The sequence below is a fragment of the Lipophrys pholis genome (genome assembly GCF_963383615.2).
Source record: "Lipophrys pholis genome assembly, chromosome: 18".
In the NCBI taxonomy this organism is placed as follows: domain Eukaryota; kingdom Metazoa; phylum Chordata; class Actinopteri; order Blenniiformes; family Blenniidae; genus Lipophrys; species Lipophrys pholis.
The window spans coordinates 10,235,180-10,257,481 of record NC_137646.1 but is presented as its reverse complement, the minus strand read 5'-3'; the positions used below and the strand labels follow the sequence as shown (position 1 = coordinate 10,257,481).

Genomic DNA, 22,302 nt, shown 5'->3' with positions numbered 1-22,302 from the left:
CTCCCACCCTCTCTTTCTCTGTGTGTCTGATTCCTCTTCCACCTCTTTCTTTTCGAGCTCTCCCCTCTCTGCAATACATGTGATTGTCATTGCACCCTTCTATGCAGCTCATTTCACCCCTCTGTGTACCCGTCGTCCCCTTCCCATCTACTTTCCACTAGTTTTCATCCCAGCCAGCCCTCTAACCTGATCTTACTGTTTGATTCCAGGCAGTCCCCCCTCAGGTTTCATTGATTTTGGCTCTTTCTTGCTTTCTATTTCACCTCTAAATGCTCGTTGTAGATCCCACAACAGGCGGAGTTGTGTTAGGTTAGACCTGCTTGAGGGATCAGCCGACAATCAGCTCCAGAACTTGAAGCTGCACAAGCGCAGATAATTGCAGTAAGCAAGGGCTTGAAGAAAAAGACAGGAACACAACAGCGGAATGAAGTACACGGGTTCTGTTTTTATTTGGGAAGGATGAAGCTGCCTTCTGATCCGCTCGAGTTCAGTGGAACTGCTTGAAGCGTGATTTTAATCCTCTTTGTGCTCGACCTCAGAGACATTTCAGATTTTAACTGTTAGACTGACATGCTACGGACATTTAAAATTCAGCTTAACGCTGCTAATGACCTTTTATTTGTCAGTTAATTTGAATTATCTTCTTGAGAACCAAAAACAGATTAAAAATAGAAGTCATGTCCTTGGGTTCACTCGACTGGAATTGATCAACAGGGCTCCGGATAATGATGGTTTTTATTAATCCATTCTGTTGCTGCTTCTTTTAATTAATTTCTGCCCAAAGTGGCACCTTTAAATACTGAGGATCTTTTCTTTTCAGTCCTCCAAACATGTTTACAGTGACAGAAAACACCCCAAATCCCATCTTTACTTTAGAAAATAAACAATTTGTTGATTATTGAAATGTTTTGATCTGAGGTCATTAAATATCACTAAATAATTTGACCAGTTTTCCAGCAAAACATTGAAAATTTGATGGTTTCAGTTTTTAAAAAGTCCCCCAAAATCTCAAGCTAACATTTGAGATGCACAAACAACATATTGTTTGTTTTCACTTAATGCATTTTTTTTGTGATCCACTAAAAGTTTAAGTTTTTGTCCTTCATCATTTAACATATTTGGTGGTTTCAATTTCGGAAAGGTCGAACAAAAGCTCCAAAATCTTACATTTAAGAAGCAGGAACTGCCAAATAATATAGATCATTGCCTGAAAAATGTGTGTGAATTGATTATCTTCAAAGAAATTAACACTGAATTAAAGTATTGAATGATCAGCTCGTCGCTTATTTTTCAGCAAAAACTAAATGAAATATGCTGGTTGCAGCTTACAACATGGCAAAAATTTTGATGCGTATCACTGAACTAAATATATGTGGTATTGATTTGGATTGTGTAGATTATAAACATTTTAAACTTTTATATCTATAGCTGAATCAAATATCAGGCCACTTCGCAATCTGTCAGTGGTACTTTAACTTCTTTACAGTGTTGTATCCCCTTTCAAGTAGTGAAGATTTACTGAGACGGAACAGAATAAACTTTTATTCTGTTCTTTCATCTTGATGTCTGTCAGAAGATGAAATGAACTGAACTTGTAAACCCCAAATAAAGAGTTTAATGAGACAAAAACTTGCGTGTTTGATATGAAATGTCCATGGTCCACTGTGCCATCATCGGCAACTTCTAATAGTAAACAACTGCAGTTACCTGAGTGACGTTGGTATTTAAACAAAGAGACTGAGGCCTTGGCCATGAAGAGGAAGCAGGCAGTGGTTTACACTGGTAAAAAGACAAAGAAACAAACCCTGCTGGAGTTCAGCAGGGTTTGGCATCGCAAGTGAAATATAGTCAGATCTCACTAAAACCAGTTTTCTGATCATTTTGCAGAAGCTGTTAGTTGAACTGCTCACACACTAGAAATGACAATAATGAATTGGTGGAATGTGTAAAAAGGTCTGATTGAAGCCTCAATATATAATTTTTTAATTTTACACATCCTGCAGCACTCCAGAGTAATTAAGAGATATCAGAAACATTGGTGTCTCTGCTGTGCTTCAGGCGGCCGATTCGATTTACTGCCAAGCAGAGTTCAAACGTCACTGTCTGCATTGGCATTTACATCAAGTTTATGCTCGAGTCTTTCAGGTGCCGGAGTCAAGCAGGAAATGTTCAATTGCTGCATCCCTGGCTGACAGATATATCTAGAATAAAATAATCATTAGCTGCAGCCCTGATTCCATCACAGTTTGTTGAACTTCTACGTCTGACGTGTTGACGACTTTGGTGCCGTTTCTTTGCCTCGAGGGGATGAAAAGAAGAAATCCCCAAAACTCAGACCTGCAATGGGAGCACTGTACAATCTCGACTGAATGTGACCTTGGTCATGCAGTCTGATAAAAACAGAACAAAACAGTAATGCAGGAAGTTTACAGCGTTTGGAATGACTGTCTGTGTTGTAGTCGGTGAAGCGGCTCAGTTTACTGCAGTCATTAAAGAGACGTTTTGTTTCCTCTCCTCTTCTGTGGCAGAAAACAAAAGGATCATACATTGTAGGTGGTGGGTTGCATACTGTACAGCTTACCCCCTCCTGAACCTGCTTACAGCCCCTCCCTGCATGAGCACTATGCTTGTTAGTTGTGTGTGTGTGTGGGGTGTGTGCAGCCAGACACACTTACACTTTGAGCCGTCAAAGGCATGTTCCTTCCCCCTTTCTGCTACCAGTGTGGAGTGATGTGGTGTTGACTCGGTACAATACGTGTGCTCTGGCCTCAGGTGGCTTGCTTGTAGCACACACACACACACACACACACACACACACACACACACACACACACACACACACACACACACACACACACACACACACGAGGCTCTGGCACAACAAGCAAAAAGCCATGAAACCTCATGAATAGAAAATGAGGCTTCACTCTCTCCTCCCCTCCGTCTTCATCTGCATGAGAGAATCTGTACGCGGGGCTTTGACTTGCTCATTTAAATTCCTTCTCAGATGTTGTTTATTTCACATTTGACATGCACAACATCATGGCTTTCACATGCATGGCATAAGTGCTTTAATGGAGAATGACCCCAGCATTGCTGTGTAATCGATGTCAAAAAAAAAAAAAATAGAACATGAGAGGGGAAAAAGGGGATTGACCTTGTTCTATGTTTTTCTTCTTCTCCTCCATGCCTTCCAAAGATAGAGCTATCTCTACAAACTATCTTAAGATCAGAGCAGAGAACACAGTTGTGAGACGTCCTGAGAGCGTGTCAGAGCTAATATTGACTGGGCAAACACTAGGTCTGCTTCTCACCTAGTCAAACCCACTGACAGTTTAAAAAATGGTCTCCCTCTTTCTGGGAGGAAACAGTTGGGCAAAAACCTTCTGTCTAGTCAGTCATAGACCCTGAAGCCAAAATGCATCTGAAGAGTGTTTTTGTGTGTGATGAAGTGTTTGTATCACTGTTGTGGGAACCGAAATCAGTTTACCAGCTTGGATTGTGCAGATTTACCATCTTTGTGGGGGAAAGCAAGTCCCCGTGAGGAAAGAGGTTTCAAAGTATGAAACAAGCAGTTGTGTCCAAGTAAGTCTCCTACTAGAAAAATTAAATGGTTTATGGTTTATAGATAAGGAAACCAGTAGTTATAAGTTTCGAATAAGTCTGCAAGATATGCATGAAAGTCAATAGACTGTCCCATGGGGCCACGTCATTCTAAGGCCAGTGGCCATGACAATATTTGTATTATGAAAGCAGTAGTTATTGTGGTGGTTCAGACCAAGTCTGCCTTCTATTAATGCAATGTCGCTGGATGATAGCCTGAACGTCTGCGTGTTGTTGATTTGTTTGGAACGTCCGTCTGAATGCACATCGACTCATCAGAACTCGCGCCACCGTGGATTCGCTTCCCTACATGAAGATTTTCAGGTTTTGTGGTGAGAACATGTTTCGGGGTTGTACTATGATTCTGGTTTGGTTCATGTTTCAGTGAAGAAACTATCAGTCATGTCAGGAAATAAATGTGCGTTAGGGACTGGTATCAACCTTACCCAGGACTGCACAATGACCAGTTTGAGTCGTGGCTCTGTCTAGGTTAATGTTTTGGTAAGGAAGCTTGTTGCCGCAACCTGCTTCAGAATATGTCTGCAGGAATTAAACACAAGTTAATAGTGTCCCCAGAGGCATGAAGACACATGTTTTTGTTTGTGTGGCCTTGTTCTTTTATGCTGGAGGGGCAGTTGGCCTGATCACGCTGACCGTTTGTGTTGCTTCAATTCAATGTTATTTGTTTAGTGCCAAATTCAACACTTTAACAGAGAAAAACCCAACGATTCCATGAGAGGAAGCTTAAGCGACAGTGGATGCATGTTCCAATTTAGGGTTTGGTAAGATTAAAGTAAGAAAAGTCACCTGTTTTGGTCGTTGAGTTTATCAAAATGTCCTCAAAAACTGAGCTCTCTGAAAGGTTATTACCAAGTTGACGTGTGTTTTGAAGTTCGGGCTTTGCCCATTATTGGCTAGAATTGAGACCGGTGCCCTGAGACCCTGAATTGGATAAAGTGGTGTGCTGAATGGAAGGATGAATTGATGGTTAGGATTATGAAACTAGTATAGTTATTTCACGTGTAGCCTTGGTCTTTAATACTGGTGGGGAGTGAACCTAGTTCAATACTAACCACTGGTGCTCACATTGTGGAAGGGTTAGGTTGGGGTTTGGGTCAGAATTCTGATTTTAAAGTAAGTCTCCAAAGAATAGACTCAAGTGTGATGTCATGTAAACACAATGTGAGTGTGTGTTTTGAAGTTGTGCATAAGTGAACCTCTGATTGTACACTTGATGATGCAGCTGTCGGGCTTCCTCTTGCCCTCTTTTCTCTCCTGGTCTTTGAGGCATTAATGAGGCACCTAACAAGCACCGAAGACTTTGTGTTGTGCAACACGAGCAACTGGAGCTGAACTTAGATTTGAAGCTGAGTTTTGTTATCAGTCGTAGCTTAGCAACAATCCCTGAGTTTCCTTCTCACTTTGTCCAGAGCTGTTGAACTCCAGATTTATTGCTGCTGAACCATGTCATGTCACGATAAAGAGCCTTGAATATATTCCTGGCGTAGCTTGTTTGTCTGGACAAGTAATTAGGACAAAAGGTGTGTAATGTAAAGTGTAATAAATGCAGAGAGGATTCAGTAAAACTCACACACAAGTCAGAGGTGCAGAGTGATTCCTGGCAGTTGTTGTGCAGGGATGACAGGACCTCACAGCACGAGGGGCAACCGCCAGATAAGCGAGTCAAAGCGGCAAAGGGAAGAAACAGCTTAGAAATGGTCGCCCTGCTTGTGTGAAGTCAGGAGAAGAATGCGCAACCTCTCCTCTGCTCTCCACGTTTTTCCCTCGCTCTGTTTTTTCAACCTCCTCCTTTGTTCTCGTGCTCCTTTGAGTCTCCTGCTAACAGTGTGAGTGTTTGCTGCATGTTGCCATGGCTATTCTTGGAGACTTACGCACTCTGTTACCTTCCTGTGAGGCCAACTAACACTGGATGCTGCGTGACTGCACTTACATGTGTTGCTGTATGTTTAGGTGGGTTTTCTCTGTTTTCCAAAAAGGAATGATGTTCTGAAAGGTCTGTGAATGACTTGGTTTCCCTTTTTTTTTTTTCCCTTTCTCTGGAACTCGTTTCACTCTCTCAGGCCCCCAGCAGCCTCCTGGAGGCTTTGGAGCAGCACCTGGCCTCTCTCGAAGGCAAGAAGACAAAGGAGCTGAATGCAGACACCAGGTGGACGACTCACTTGCCTTCCAGTTCGTCATTGTCTTGAAACATGTGACACATGAATCACATTTTCAAAACTCTTCAGAAAAATCAAACAAGTGGCATATTGCCTCAAAAGCAGTTAAACATCTGCTCTTCCTCCTTCTCGTCTGCTTTCCTTTCCGCAGAGCATCCACCCTGTCGAGCGCCGTCTCGTCCCTCTCCTCCACCGGCATGTCTTTCAGCCGTATGGACGAGAAGGAGAAGCAGCAGGCCCTGGAGGAGGAGCAGGCCCGGCTGCAAGCTCTGAAGGTAACAGAGGGTCTGATTCAGAGCTGCGGCAGCTGGCCGTCACAATTGCTGCTGTCAGCTTTTTCAAAATACTTTCACTCACCCTAGGAACTTTTAGATTTTGTTGCAGCATCATGTGAAGATAGGATCAGGAAGTTCAGGTTCCTGCAGTTATATTTTCCTACATAAACAGTGAGATTGCTGGGGAAGCCGAAATTCTAATGACAAAACATTAACTAATAAAATCTGTATGTTGTATAGTTTTGATAATCTTCAAGCTCTCCAGGTCTGGTGAAGGTAATTCAAGCTTTAATTCTTGAACTTAACTATCTGTTGTTCACAAATGCAGCTTTCGCTTTGACATCTGCAAATATAAACTTAGTTCTTCACATCTTGACAAAGACATTTTGCATCCATATTTTTTCTACTGTGAGCTGATGACCTTTTCAGTGTAATAATTATCATTATAATTAGCCTCAAAAATATTCTCCCTTCGTGGGACTGCACCGACATTAAAAACAATTAATTTTAAATAAAAGGTTTTTGTGAAGCATGAAGACAATGATGTAAACATTAGCAAGCCAATGTTTTGCCCCCCCCCCCCCCCCCACACACACACACACACATACACACACACACATTTTTAGGCTTGTCAAATCAATCCTGAGATCTTTGGTGAGACATTTTATGTTTTTGAAAATACCTTTGTGAGTTGAATGTAGTTGAATGTAAACCTATTTTCGGGCTATTTTCCTAGAAGTGTGAAAATGACAACAGATTTGAGTTCTTGGTGTTGAAAACCTCATCCTGTGCAGCAGGTGATCAAAAAGAACAGTGTGAACCTGTATGTTTGTCTTAGTTGTATGTCTGTAAACATTCTTAAGTGTTTGTTTGCACTGTACAAAATCACCAAGAGCAGCGCTCAACAGCGGTGGGACTGTATCTTTAAATGTTTAACAAACATGGCTGAATTGTTGTTTTCTGGGTTCCATCTCCTCAAATCACATTAGTGCGTGCAAAAGTGTGTTTGTACTGAGAAGTAAATCAAAATTCAGTCGATCTCAAAATGTGAATTCAATCAGTTCCGGCCACAAAGATAAAAGAGCAAATGCACATATATTCCAAAAGAATGAAAATGATGGAAAGAAACAACAATGAACATCCACTACATGGACAAATATTTTCTCTCTAGCGGTGCACACATTCACAGGCAGATTCAACTCAGCAGTTCACCTAACATGTTGGATGAAACCCTAAGAAGACCCACTCATACGTGTGGAGAACTTGCAAATTTCACACAGAAAGGCGACCAGCCCATAATCAAACCAGATAAATGTCACTGTGAAGCAAGAGAGTAAACCACTTTACCACTTGATGTAGATTATTTTTACTTGTGAAGCCTGACCACTATTAAACACATAGACCTCCTTGAAAGGAAAAAGTTGGTAAAGCCCCTTCAGATTCTGTTAAGGTGGAGGACGAGCAGCGGTGTGTGTGAACACTGAGGTCTGATCATCTGAACTGAAGATTCACATCAGGAAAATCAACTCGAAATGTCGAGCGTGCCCACGGTCATTGACTTAAATTTAAGGCCATGCCGGGGCCGTTGTAAAAGAGAATAAACTGCAAATCTGCTACAACCGCGGAACAGCGGAGCCCTCAGAAATGGCACAAACTGCTGCCTTGATGCAAAAATAAACATGCGTTTTGTTCCACTTTGTGTCAGATTGCTGCTGAACTCCAGTTGAGGATAAAGGGCCAGAAGTCTCGGTTACGAGCCCAGCAATAGAAAAGTCAAGTGTAAAATGTGTTGACATTTTCTCGCTCCGGCCTTGGGAGTTCTGCCTTACAGCAAACTGTAATTGAGTAAGAGCAGCTGAGCGACAGTGGCTCAGTGTGCGCGTGTGCATGTTAAGCATACTTACACCCTGGCTGAAAAGCTACAGCGTGCGTGGGTGTGTGGGGGGGCGGGTGTGGGGGCGGGGGCGTGCAGTGTTTGGTGCGTGCGTGCGTGCGTGCAGTGTTTGTGGCGTGCGTTTGATTGGATTTTAGCTTGCTGTTTACTCTGCGCCCTTGGTTGCCCTGTTTCTGCCAAGGTTCACTGATTACCTTTGGGTTCGGTTACAACGGAGAGGGAGGATAAAGTGAGATTGAGAGCGTGGTGGAGTAAGAGAGAGCCGGGGTGAGCGGGGGTCGTTCAAATACTCCGATCCAGCTGTCCGTGCTCGCCGGCGCCCATATGGACTCCACGCACACTTCCACACACCTACATAAACTCTTACAGTCAGCTACTGTCCAGCTGGGGCCCTTGCCCAAACAATAACAGCGGTTCCCATTTGTTCCTCACTACGTGGTCGGAATAAAGATAAAGAGGCCTCGACCTGGCTGATGGCCGTTCAGTGGGCCATCCTGCTTATTAACAATAATGCTGCTACTTCAGCAATAACATGACAGTAACTCATTATTCTTTTAAAATTCCTGAACTTTCTTTGAGTGCTCATACTTTTCATCCATCCCTCTTAATTGTTAATTAAACTCCAGTTAGTTGGTGTAGAAGCAGCTAATTATTGCAGCTCATTAACATCGGTTAACGTCTTATCACAGGTGAAATAATTTGCAGATCTGCCGTCGCTTTCCTTTTCACTGAGCTGACAGTAAAACTTCAGCATGAGGCAACATTCTACTCTTCACATTTATTATTGTTACTAGAACACCTCATTAACCAAATTGTAAATGGCTTACATCTTTTTGTAATACGTCTACTTTTAACAGGAACCTGCTAATAACGGATCATTAGTATGACGTTAGCGATGCAATAACGATTCCTGAAGTTCTTTGCTGCTAAAGTTTGTTAATGAGGTGCTGCCAGTGCTCTGCTTGTTGGCCTGATTGTAAACTTCAGTGTGGGATGTTACTTATTATTTCAAATCTGCTGGCAGAGCACGTCATTGGTTCAAGTAATAGTGTTGATTATAAATCCTGTTGATGGTGAACTTCCCCAACTTTTAGGAGTTACCTGAAAGTTGCTGATTCTCTAAAATGAAATTAGCAATGCAGTTGTAGTTAATGAAGCTTTCCCAACATCCTTTGTTGTGTCTTTAAACTGTTGGAGAACTGTTGGGTTTCCTCCCCATGCTCCAACTATTACCTTTAGCATTAGCCAAAGCTTCTTTTTTTTTAACTAAAGACTATTTCACTCAGCTCCTGCTTACAGTTCTCATAGCAACATAAAAATGTCTAACATTAGCATTAGCCACAGTATCTGTGATACGTCAGCAGTTTTATTCAACTTTCCTGTATTAAAGCTGTCTGTTGGCTGTGTCTTCTCATTATTCATCAATCAGTTTCCTTAAAGAAAGAAAGATGAAAATATCTGTTTTAGAGCATTTCAACCAACTGTTACTTCAGGTGAACTTAATGCTTTACAGAGTCACAAATTACATTTCATGGTATTGCACTGAGGTACCTCCACTACTTTAAAGGAGTGATGCCTCTCTGTAATCAAGCCCAGAGTTTCAGTAAGGTACACTTTACTGCTTGATTGTCCTCCTGCGAGCCTCAAATCCTCGAAAGGTAGAAAAGGTTGTAAAGTGAATTGGAGCATCACTTGAATTAAAACACCTGGGAAACCATGTGTAAATAGATCCCACAAAAGCATTGTGAGAAGCCTTGATCTCATTCCCCTCAGCCACTATCCATAATAATAATCTGCACTTTTCGTTGTAGTGTAAATTGCTTCGCTTGTCTACCAAACAGTGCATGATCTGAACGGGGGATTTAGAAAGAGGAAATGCTTTTCCCTCACAGCAGATTCCCACAAGATGTAGCGCGAATGTATTGATCCCGGTGGATGAATTAGGTCGTTGCAGCAGGAAAATAACAAGATCTAGCGGGAAATGTAGGCAGATGGGATGTAAGGAGGAGAAATAAGCAGTAAAACAGCAAAAAACAATCAGTGAAGTATAGAAGGGCAGTGAAGGAGGCGCTCGTGGGAAAATACAGAACAGTGATACCCAGTTCAATATATTCAATAAACTGTTCAGAGGGACAGTATAGACTGGTACATCACCTGTTATGTACTTTGAATTTTAAAACCTTGTCATACAGGGTAATCTAAGCGCTCTGAGATATAAGAATTTGCTGACAGACGTCCCTGCTGTTACCTGAATGCATCCAATCGACCCTCAGGCGCAGATTCATGCAAGAAATGGAGGTCTGGAGGAGAGCTGTAACTGTGATGGAAAAGCTTCGAAGTGTTGACGATTGTGGAACGGCCTGCGATGTCACATTTAGTTGCATTTTTCCTGGACTTTCTGTTTGGTTAGCTTGCAGACATTGTGCAAACATCAGCAGTCCTTCACTCGTAGTTTCCAGCAGCTCAGTCCCAGTCGTTTATTTATTTTTTTTGTCCATCGCCTTGAATCAGCTCAAAACAAAATTCAAAACCTTTGTTCCAGGCTGTATTTGAACTGTAGTACTAACTGGACTTTGCTGATGTTAGTGCGTCTGTCAGCAGAGAGAGCAGCAGTCTGCATTTCAGCGTAACCTGGGTCTGGGCACGACGGGGTTCAAAGGTAGTTTAGGAGGGGACTTTCTAGCGTCTCTGTACTTTTAGAGCTAAGTCCGACAAATTGTTGCAGTCAGTGTGTTTACTTGCATGGCTTTAGGCTCGTTCTTGCTCTACTTTATGCACAGAGGATCCTTCTACACTGCATTAATTGTCTGTGTTTCTGTCAGTCTCCTGGAAGAAACGCGTTTCCTCACGGTCAGTTATTTTCAAACAGTCCGTTCCTCACATAGTAAACACTTTCAAGTAATCGTGTATCACTCATCAACTCCGAATCAAGACATGTAGTCTCAATGGGAGTCACAGGGCAGTTTGTGTTTAAACAAATACTGTAATGTGACTTTCTGCACCATCTTCTGGTACAAACTGGTACTGCTATTTAAGAAGCCTGCTAACCTAATGTGTTTTTTCATTTATCCATCCATTGTTCCATGTGGAGTTTAGTTTTTCTCGAACTCGGATTTGAATCTCACATCCCAAAGTTAAAACTATCTGTAACTTCTTGCATGTTGTTACTCGTCATGACTTGACATTACGCACTTTTTTGTGATAAAATACCAGAAGGGAATTTCCAAAGAACATTACTCAAAATGACAAGATGTTGCCCAACATGAATATCTAAGGCTCACCTGAGCTTTGAGGGGCTGCTCTCCTCTGTGAGACCAAGCGTGTCACGTCCGAGGAATCTGACCTCTCTGTGAACGAGACTCTTTCCTTTCTGTGGTAAAGCGAGCCATCAACCATTATTCGTGTGTGTGTGTGTGTGTGTGTGTGTGTGTGTGTGTGTGTGTGTGTGTGTGTGTGTGTGTGTGTGTGTGTGTGTGTGTGTGTGTGTGTGTGTGTGTGTGTGTGTGTGTGTGTGTGTGTGTGTGTGTGTGTGTGTGTGTGTGTGTGTGTGTGTGTGTGTGTGTGTGTGTGTGTGTGTGTGTGTGTGTGTGTGTGTGTGTGTGTGTGTGTGTGTGTGTTCGTTCCAGGATCAGCGCCTGAAGGAGGTCAGCATGCAGACTCCGCCCTCTGCCTCCCCCAGCAGCCAGTCGATAGGCAGTGCCAACAACAACCACATCACACAAACCCCGGAGCTCTTCACCTCCACACTGTCTACCAACAGGTACACACTCAATGCCTAAAGTCACATATCAACCCTCATAAATGAATGATGTTTATATATGATAATCACTTTGATCATATTGAATATCAAAATAATTAATTTCTCTATTGATCTTCCCCTCTTAGCCAAGCTTGTTGGTACACATGTAATTTCATACCGTAAATCGGAGTGACTGGCAGAAAGACCAAATCTCACGACTCAGGATCCAGGAGTGCAGTGGCAGCACAGTTTAATAATAATTGCTCGCACAGCAGCAGAGGTTAAGTTCACTAGTGGTCAGTCAGCAGGTTAGAGGTACAGGGGAGATTCTCCAAAAGTTAAAAACAAGTTCAGTGACAGAAGAGACGACTTCTGACATAAAGGCTGTGGTGAAGGATTTGATAGAGGGACACAAAAGGTCCAGATATTGAACCTAAATTGAGACTGTAGACTTCTAACATTGACACAAGAGTCGAAGCGGAATGTCTAAAGTGAAGCTTTCATCAAAACGTGGTATAGTAAGGCAAAAGAGATCGCACCAAAACACAGCCTGGACAAGAAACTAGACTAAATCTGGCAGCCAGATCCATTATGGCTTCTCAAGTCATAGAAATATCACAAAGTGTTCAGACTGGCTAAACCAGGCCCATGATCAGCAATCCCTTACATCTGATTTATTAGAATTTGCAACAAATTTATTGTGATCCATTTGAAATGCCAATTCCCTAATAAGCATACATAGATAATTATCCTGAATTAACCTGTTGTCCAGTCCTGTTGTAGGATATGTTCAGACTGATCAGAGCTCCCCGATGAGCTGTAGGCAAGATAAATGAGAATCTGAGACAAAGCATTGCTATGTAAACATGGGAAGTGCTCGCTCTCCAAACCAGCTCAGAAATGCGGAATAATAGATTTTCACTACATATACCTGCAACGATCCAAAAATGCTACCTAGACGTAAATTCTGTGAAGTGAATAACGGTGATTATCTCTGAATTGTGACTCTGGTTAGATTGTCAGGTGGCAGAAAGCGGATTTTTCGTCTTTGAAGTCGATGTGTTTTAAGTCGAAAAATTAGCGTTTACATGGAAACAAATTATAGGAAAGAAAGCCTGATCCCAATTAAAATGCTTAAAGTAAACACATCTATCTATCAAGAGGTTATGCCAATCATTATTCCAAACAAGGCCTGTGTACAGACTTGTTCCGATCGTGTCTCTGTTGAAGACAACCTATCCTGACTGCATGACTCTTTATGTGATCTATTCTGAGAAAAATGCTGGTGAGAAGCTCAACTGGTCGATTAAGAAGACAATCCCAAACATTTAATTTTCTCAAACTTAATTAGTCATGCTAATGAATTCATCTTGCTCAATTTGGGATCATGCGTCACAAAACAAGGGATATGCTTGATGTGTACAATATATTGGCAAAAGTATTTGCTCAGCTCTCTAAATCATTGACTTCAGGTGTTCCAGTCACTTCCATGGCCACAGGTGTATCAAATCAATCAGCTCGGCATGCAGACTGTTAATACAAACATCAGTGAAAGAATGTGTCACTCTTAGGATCTCAGTGAATTCCAGGGTGGGACAGTGATCGGATGCCACGTGTGCGGGCTTGTTTTCGTCATGTTGGGTTCGGCCTCTTAGTTCCAGCGACATACCAAGACATTTTGGACAATTTCAGGTTTGACGATTGTGGTTTGGAGGTGAACCCTCCCTGTTCCAACGTGGCTGCACACCAGAGCACGAAGCAGCTCCATAGAGACCTAGAGGAGTCAGTTTGGTGTTGAAGACTTTGACTGGCCTGCATCAATGTCTGACCTCACAAATGGTCAAATATTCTCATAATCACCCCTTGTGGACAGCCTTGCTAGAAGAGTTGAAGCTCTTGTAGCTGCAAAGTCTGGACCGATGTCATATTACATCCTCTGGTTTAAGAATAGGATGTCTCTCAAGTTCATATTTATGTGAAGGCAGGCGAGCGAATCCATTTGGCAATATAGTACCGGTACATACTGTATAAGCCTGCATCAACCTGATCGCTTCATTTACATACTGTGCATTATTGCATAGGAGGTCATAATGTTATGGCTGATGTGCATGACTTGAAGAAGAAAAGATTTCTTAACAAAACAAATCCTTGTGTTGCTCCGTCGACTCGACTGCAGCTGTAGGAGACTTAAATAAGCCTTTTTAGTCTGGATAATCGGAACCCAATGTGAACTGCAACACGCCCTCAATTTACTGCTTTGTAACTCTAATCGCTCTGTGGACATTTTTACAGCCCATCAGAGGAAGATAGGGTTAATCACTCTGTGTGACAAATGAAGGCTTTTTTTTGTTTTTGTTTTAGCTATTTATGTTGGATTGATTAAATATTAATGCTCTGTTTCCATCTGTCTCCCCACATCTCTCGATCCTCATACCCCTCATCTCACTAATTTACTCATTTCATTTCCCGCTTTCATCTCTTTCCTCTACCTTTCTCCGACTCTTTATTCTTTGTCCCCCCTCCTCCTCCTTCTCCTCTTCGTCTCCTCAGTGTTCCCAATCTGAACAGTGACCTGTTTGATCTTCAGCCGGCCTTCATCCCTGCAGTGCAGAGCACTCCCTCCATCTCCAACGCCAACAGTGCCTGGGGAGGTATGGCACGCACGCACGCACGCACGCACACACACACACACGCAAATAAGATGCACAAACGTACACAAGTGAATTGATCAGTGTTGTGCTCCGTGTGTCCAGTCATTCAGCTGTCTGCTCGTCCATCTGTCCAATCGTCCGTCTGAATCTTTATGAGAAGCCCCCCCCCCCCCCCCCCCCAAACTAATGACACCCAGCCGGTGCTTCGCCTACAGTTAAATAAGTTGAATATTCCTGTGTTTTGGTTGTAAGAAATAAATCCTGTTACTGTACGTGTGCAGCAGTGAGAAAGAAGTGCCATCTTCATCTTCAGCTGCCCTCTCGCCCCTTTTTTTTTCTTCTTTTTTTTTTTGTTTCTCAGCACGGAAAATGTGGCTGCTGCAGAAATGCTGAGCACAAACAGCCATTTTTGGCCGGACAGTAACACCCTACGTTACTGGCAAAGAAAGGAAATCTGACATTTCAGCTTGAAATCAGCTGTCCCAAATCAAAACGTAGCACTGAAATGCATCTTGAGTCTTGGATAGTTTGAAGAATTAAATACTTTATGTTGGAGGATTACACTGAAGAGATTTAAAAGCCCCTCATATTATCAGTGAATCTGACATGTGAGCTGGAATAACCAGCTCCTTTCATTTACAGAGAATTAGGATTCATGTTAAAGCAAACGTATCCACACTGGAAACGCATTAAGACAGCCACATTTTTCTCATTTGGAGTACATTTGTTTGTTCTTGAGGAGAAATGTATGCCATAAAGGTTACGTACATTAAATCCATTAAAGTCATATTAACTGGTTTTTTTTTTTCCATCATAATACAGATTTACTCAAGAAAACTCTGTATTAGAACATTTTTCCAGATGGATTTAGTCTACTCTGGAGAATGCAGCAGAAATGGGATGTTCTGTTGAAAAATTCCTTTTTATATTTGCCTTTGGATGGGGACCAAAAAAAGTTTATGAATCTTGAATGTTTTGTTCAGAAACAACTGTATGGTTCTTTTATCATTTTAAGCCTGAATGTAATCAGCAGGAGAGAAAAGCTAACTAGAGCTTGGTGCTTTTATCTTTCATACGTAAATCTTTCCCTCTTTAAGATTGAAAACACTATAAACTGATAAATCAGCACCTGAATTCTGATAATCTGATGATACAGTAGAGTTTTTAAAGCAGTTGGTGTTTTAACAGGAGAAATTTCAAAACCTTTTGACAGATATTTGGCACAAATGTTATAAATTTACTCAAACGGTTGGATAGGTCAGCCATGACATGTCTTTTATTCCATATTATTGGACTTTTCGTATTGAATTTGGTAGGTTTAAAAAAAAAAAAAAAAGTCCTAATCCCCAACAGGGTTGCAGATAACGACCCAAAAACCCCCCCAAAAAACAAAGCAAAACAAAAGGTGCATCGGAGGATTTCCTCCTGCGCTGGCTTAGCTCTGACATTTCCGGCAGCCATCACCGAATCCCAAGTTACTAAGCAACAACAATGGAAGAACAGCGAGCGCCGTAATGTCCATGTTCCTAATCTAATGGGATTAGTTTAGCAGGAGGTGGAGGAATCCTCTCTAGACATTGCTGCTTTGCTAAATCAGCCTGATACAGCAGTCTTCTTTGTGAAAGTGTGTCAGAAGAAGCTGCTCCTGCAGCTGGAATAGCAGGGATGAAAACAATAGGAAGTAATCAGCCCTAATCAGTCATATTTAACTGCATTCCTCAGGACTGGAGAGCCAGCCTCTGCAGCAGCCCGGTCCGGCCATGACTGTAGATTTCGATGCCGTGTTTGGGAATAAAGCCGCGCCCAGTAGCAACGGCCCACAACCTGCAGCCGGTAAAGCCCTCTCCGTCTGCCGGGCCAGACTGAAAACTAAAACCTTTTGGCTTCTGCTGGCACCGCAGCTTTTAACTAACCCCTTCTGACGAGCTCCAGAGGCCTGTGGTTGTTTCCTGGGCAGCTTTTCTAGCTCTGTGACGTCTCCTGCTGTTTGGTTTCTGGCAACGTCTGCTACTCTAACGCTTGGGCACGGGTTCCAGACCGGGTCACCACGATCATTTCAATTCACTATCCTAGAACTCAAAAAGGAGTTTTGGTGTAAAGCCTCTAAAAACTTTTTTTTCCCCCAGCATTGAAAAGCAACATAATCCATAATCGGTAAACATAAACAAATGTTTGTGTTGGTTTGATGCATGCATTAGTTTACAGTGTATCTGAATTTGTGAGATTTGATTGGAAACATTAATTGAAATTTCCCCGACTCCTGATTGGTGCATGCAGCTGTACGACGTCACACATTTCCTGTTGAACCGCGCTCACTTTGCTCTGGATAAACACCTTCTAAAAATGGTAAAGAGTGAGCGTTTGTCTGGTTGTACAAGAGGTCAACTCATCCCGGCTTCAGTCAAATCGGGCACATGAACGGTGCATTCAGCAGGTTTTCACCTGTAAATGTCGTCAACTGATCAAAATCTTTGACTCCAGTGTGAAATCTTAAAAAATCTGCAGCCTTAAATGGAGGAAACGACTTGTAAGAACAGTTTCCCGCCTCTTAATGCACCGGCTTTGGACCGATTGTTCTTAAGTGCTTCAGGTCTGAAACTTTTGGCTCAGTGCCCTTTTTATTAGCTTACTTTCTTTTAACCTCTCGGCGACCGACACCATCAATCTGGACCCCTCTCAGTCGTCCGGGACGCTCCCTTTCAGCGTGTTGCTCTGAGCCACGTCGAGTTATCGACCGCTGAGGAGGCCCAGCGGATAAGAGCGGCTCCCCGCAGAGGTTGTGTGAAGACTCTTTCATGATGAAGGGAGACAGACGGAGGTGCAGGTTTGGAACTACAAACGCTCACAGGGAGATGCCGTTTGGATTGTTGACTTTAATGAGATAATTCAGAAAGAATGAAAGCTTCTGAGTGGATCTTTGCCCAATTGATAATGAGTGAAACACAAAGGTTCTTCCTGAACAGGTGGCTCGGCCGCCAGAGTGTCATTGCAGGAGCAAATCCAGAGAAACACTCATATGTACAGCGAGAGAGCAGCAGAATCAAGCAGCTTTTTAACTAAACCTTGTAAACGTTGCCTGTGTTGGTGCCCATCAATCAGTAGTTCTGGATATTTTTTTAGATTAACTCCCATTCGGGAGAACATGCAAACTCTTAGAAAGTCTTTAGCCCAGAATTGAACCGGGTGCATGTTGCTGTGAGCAGACCTCGGTACTTTATGTCCAGGCTATTAAAAAAAAAAAAAAACAACCAACAAAACGTTTATCTGGAGCGGTCTCGACTCATTGCATGCCTCACACACACTCGCCAAACAACCCAGCATGCATTGTGACAGGAAGTCAACAAGAGCGTCACCACTGGAAATCTCTCTGGTTCGTCACAAAGATGATGCATAGAGACGGTTTAGATTCTCCCCATATTCAACAAGAGTTGGACTTAAACTGAACTTTCGATGTGCTCTTCAAACATTAGGCTTGTTTAGTGAATTTATCGAAAGTTTTAGTAAAAACAGCAAAAGAGTTAATTTGTACCTTAAAAAAAAAAAAGTCTAATTTAAAGAATTTAAAGCTTGTAAAGTGCCAGCTGTGTTTTATAGAGACCTGCTCAGGTTATCGAAACAATGATGTCAAGTTTAAATTGTTAGAAACTCCAGTTTACATGTGAAGTGTTCAGACTTCAATCCTCGTTTCCATGGAGTCGAACTCGGTTTCATTGCGGCGGCGTCCATCAGTCAGTCGCTGTAACTTTTCCTGGACGCAGCCGCCGCTGGTTAGGACAACTCAATCACAACAGAATTACCACAGAGGCAGATCACCAATCATAAAGGTCCCTTCTAAAAATCTTCCAAATGGATTTTGAGGATAATTTTCCGTGTTGATGTATTACCACCTCGTTATCGCCGTCGTCATTAATGCTCTTGGTGTTTGCACAGCTGTTGCATGGCTTCTTGATACACTTGCCAGCGTTAAGCTGTTTTCTGGGCGGGGGTAGCAGAGTTGCTGCTGAGTGGAGGAGCTGCTGATCTCGGGCCTGCTCTAATCTTGTATCTCCCTGTCGGTTTTTTCCTGCTCTGCTCAGATTTAACAGTCTGAGGCTAGCAGCTGCACCGTGCAGCTTTGGACAGACTAACTCCCTTCTATTATTAGAGTTTGCGTTGAAGCTGCAGCTACAACTACCAATACACCATCTGGACGGCTGGCAACACCTCACTAATAGTCGTGGGTGTGGGTGTGGGTGTGTGTGTGGGGGGGTGGGGGCGCGCGCATTTGTTACTGTTTGTACGTGTGTGTCCACATCTGTTTGCACGTCCTCTGTCATTTCGCTCCGTCCCATCTGTCTGCTTCTGCCCGTTTGTTTTGTTTTGTTGTTGTTCACACCAGTCCCACTTTCCTCCTCCCCTCCCCCTCCCCTCCCTTATATTTCATCTCTCTCTGCTTTTGCCTCGTTGTCTTCCCATCACACTTCACAAGACGAGAATCACCCAGGCAACTCCGTTCCATCTGCTCTCTCTCACAATAGACTCCTCTTTCTTCCCCCTCTGTCTCGTCTGCAAGGTCTTCATTCTTCTCCATCTTCCACTTTTACCTGTATTTGTGCTGCACTCTCCTGCTTTTTTTATTTTGTCAGAAGTTGATTTTTCTGAAGGACTGACTGATTCATTTCTGTATTTCTAAAGCTTTCCTCACCTTCGGTCAACTCCACCAGTTTCCTGACTTCTCATATTTGCATTTTGACAGTTGATACATTTTACATATTATGATTTTGTTCCACAGAATCTGAATCTTCCCTTTGTGTTTACTTTATCTGGTTCCTTGTATTAACAGGTAGTAGCTTATCTTCCAAAAGAATAAGAGCCGGGGTATTTTCAGGTCTTATTTCAAGTAGTCCCGCATTTGAACAGTCAGTGTTATGATAGGTAATCCATATATAGTCTTGACTTCTCGTCTTCATCCTCAGACTGGTTTCTTTCAGGGTTTTTTGACTCCTTGAGTCAAACTGACACATTTCAAACAGCTGCTGCTTCCTCCCATGATGTTTTGTACAAATCTGACAAAGAACAGCTTTAAATCCACTTCCTGTCCCTCAGTGGCGCGACCCAGCTTCTGAGATGAGCTGCTCTTTATTAAAACAGAAAACAACACCTGGTGCAGGAAAAGAATCTTATCTATGCTCATTCCACTGTTTTTCTCTCCATCATCCAAATATCTGATGCTGTCGCGTTGATAAGAAGGATGTGGATTGTTAGTTAGAACTCATTGTGGTTTAAAAAAAAGAGTCATGTCAGATTTGAGCTTTTTTTCTAATAAAGCAAATGTAGGATGTCATTTTCCTTTACCCACAAAATATAAAGTGCTTGTAAATGAAGTGTAGCCCTTTCTGCTGACCAGGTGCTGACTAGCGTTTCAAATCAGCATGACTCCATGTTTTCTGGATATACGCTAAATGCATTTTGTTATTCTGTGGTATTTGATAACATGGCGTCATGAAACATCAAGTACATCATAGACGGCGAGAAAGTAAGACACACCACCAAAACGTTGACGTGGTTACTGATACTCAAGCACGGGGCTCTCCAACCTGTATGACCACAAGAGCGAGTTTCACAATTTTCCACCAAATAAAATTAGTCTGTAAATCCTCTGAAATTAATTTCTATACAAACTAAAATTTAGGTTGCATTCATAAAGAGTCATAGATATAATTTAGATGTATTGTTTTACATTTTTAGATCTTGCAGCCCTTTTTAGAGTTTTCTAGCCCTTTTTTCATGTATTTTCCCACTTTAGCTATTTAACGATTTATAGCAGATTAAGCTATTTTAGCATTGTTTTTGTTTCCCCCCCTTTTTTCCCCCCTTTTGTTTTCATTTCCTTTTTTCCTTTACTTATTTTTTTCTTATCTCTTTTTCTTATCCTGGAAAAAAGAAAACCATGTATGAGCAATTTCAATAATCTTTTAGGTTGTTTTTTTCCAATTGTTTGAGTAGTTTCAGCTATTTTATCCATTTCTATTGGAATTCCAGGTATTCTTGCTGTTTTAGCTGTTTAACTTCATTTAGCTGTTTTTAGCTAAGATTAAACCATGTAAAAAAAATCTGAAATATGTAAATAAAAATGTAAGTAAAATATTTACAAGTAATTTTCAGAAAATGTCAGGGAGCCACTCTAGGGGTGGCTGAAGAGCCGTGGGTTGCAGACCTCAGCTGTAGGGGATTAATAGTGTGCTTTAATCTGCAGGCAATGGAACTGCTTTAAAATGATAAAGAAATCATTAAAGAGAATGACAACAATCAAAATTCTACCTGTTGTACACAGCAGCGTCTGAATATTAATATTTAGCTTTTGTACAGTGTGTGGCAGTAGTGAGTCATTGTGCCTCAGAGTTAGAGCAGTTTGCAAAGTGCCTTGGAAATGCCCAGTTCTACACTCGTAGCTGGCATTACGATCTGTGACTTCTGTTCTCGGAATGCACAAGAAGAGATTCACTGCATCATCTTGTGGCACATGCTGGTTCTACATGACCACTCACTGCTCAGCTGAACTTTAGTGGATCTTATGTGTCTTTTATTCAAAACACCTATTAAAACGTGCCATGTTTTGCTTAAATGCATGTGGTAGAACATGCTGCGTCCGGCACTGTGGAGACGAGCAGCAGTCATACTTGCACACGCTGCCTCGGGCCTTAATGGCCCGAATAAGGCTTTATTGCATGAAAACATCCCTCACTTTTGCAGCTCTTGTTCTCTGATTCCTCCGCTCCAGCTCTGCTCCGTCTTGCACACCAGGTGCAAATTATCCTGCGAACGTCGTCCAACGTTGAATCTTAACAAAGCCAAGAGGGAAAGTTCTTTATACATATACGAAGTGTGAAAAGTATTTTAGTTAGCATCTTTTAGTGAAGTGTTTGGAAGTGGCTCCTGACAGGGATTAACTCCTTTCGCCTGTTCTTCTCATCTTAAGCTGCAGTGACTGTTGAGTCCATGGCTGAAACACTGAACGCTGATGTCGGCGTCCTCCCGGTTCGATCCACTGAAGGAAGCTCCTTCACCCTCTGACTTTATCTCTCCGTTTTCTCTCTTGGTTCCATTTAATTCACTGCGCCTCACTGGCACGATGGTTTAAGGAACAAGAAAAAAATCCCCCGCACCGCCGGTGTTTTATCACCGAGACAACAATGGAAACGCAGAGAGTGAATTAAAAAGGCCAAACTCGAAATCAGTCCTCTTCCACTCTTTAATTCCCCCCATTTTGTACTTTTCTCTCCCCGAATTCCTCTACATCTTATTCTCATCTGTCTCTGTGTGTTTTTCTTGCTCTCCCCCTTTTTCTCATCTGCTAAGCTAGCAGGAAAAGTGTTTTCTGAATCTCTTGTCAGCACCACTGTCAGGCCTACACGCAGCTTCCTAACTAAATATTATTCCTCCTCTTTTTTTCCACCAGCATCAGTTGCCTTATTTTTCTTTTTTAGGCATCCCCCCTCCTCCTCTACATTATTACAGCCTTCATTTCCTCATGTCTTCTATCCGTCCTCTCTTAAGTCGCCCTTCAGGACCCTTTTGGAATAAATTTCACCTAACAGCCATAGTGAACCCAGTTTTGCTGCTTGTGTCTAGAATCCTTACATTTTCTACTGTATGTTCAGCTTTGTGTGAACATTTTACAGAAATGTCTTTTGGATTTTATTGCAGATGTATATAATTTGCATTATTATTTTGTAAACTAGTCCCCCTGGTGGTTGTATGTTGCGTGTGTTTTTCTTAATGCACACTTTCAAATTTCATTGTGGATTTAGCTGGAGGCCAACTTGATCAAGGCACAGACTAATATTTACTTGTTCTAACAATTTAGTATTCAAATGCTAAAGACTATCTGCAGGAGAGATTTATTCTTTGATTTAGTCTGGTTCTGTTCAGCTCCTATTGACCACTTCCACACAGTCACACCTCTGGGTTGGTACTACCAGAG

At 42.1% G+C, this 22,302-nt stretch overlaps 1 protein-coding gene across 3 annotated transcripts in view; it reads left to right on the top strand.

The window, feature by feature from the left end:
• The window catches only part of LOC308123806 (phosphatidylinositol-binding clathrin assembly protein), a 101,001-nt gene that overhangs the window by 61,883 nt on the left and 16,816 nt on the right, over positions 1-22,302 (top strand). Inside the window, exons 9-14 of one of the 3 annotated variants that reach the window (XM_080486494.1) lie at positions 2,529-2,549; positions 5,685-5,770; positions 5,932-6,055; positions 11,576-11,709; positions 14,239-14,339; positions 16,062-16,172. In XM_080486494.1, the coding sequence (XP_080342620.1) occupies positions 2,529-2,549; positions 5,685-5,770; positions 5,932-6,055; positions 11,576-11,709; positions 14,239-14,339; positions 16,062-16,172 (577 nt within the window). The remainder of the gene's footprint in view (positions 1-2,528; positions 2,550-5,684; positions 5,771-5,931; positions 6,056-11,575; positions 11,710-14,238; positions 14,340-16,061; positions 16,173-22,302) is intronic. The other 2 variants (XM_080486495.1, XM_080486496.1) reach the window with 2 other exon arrangements.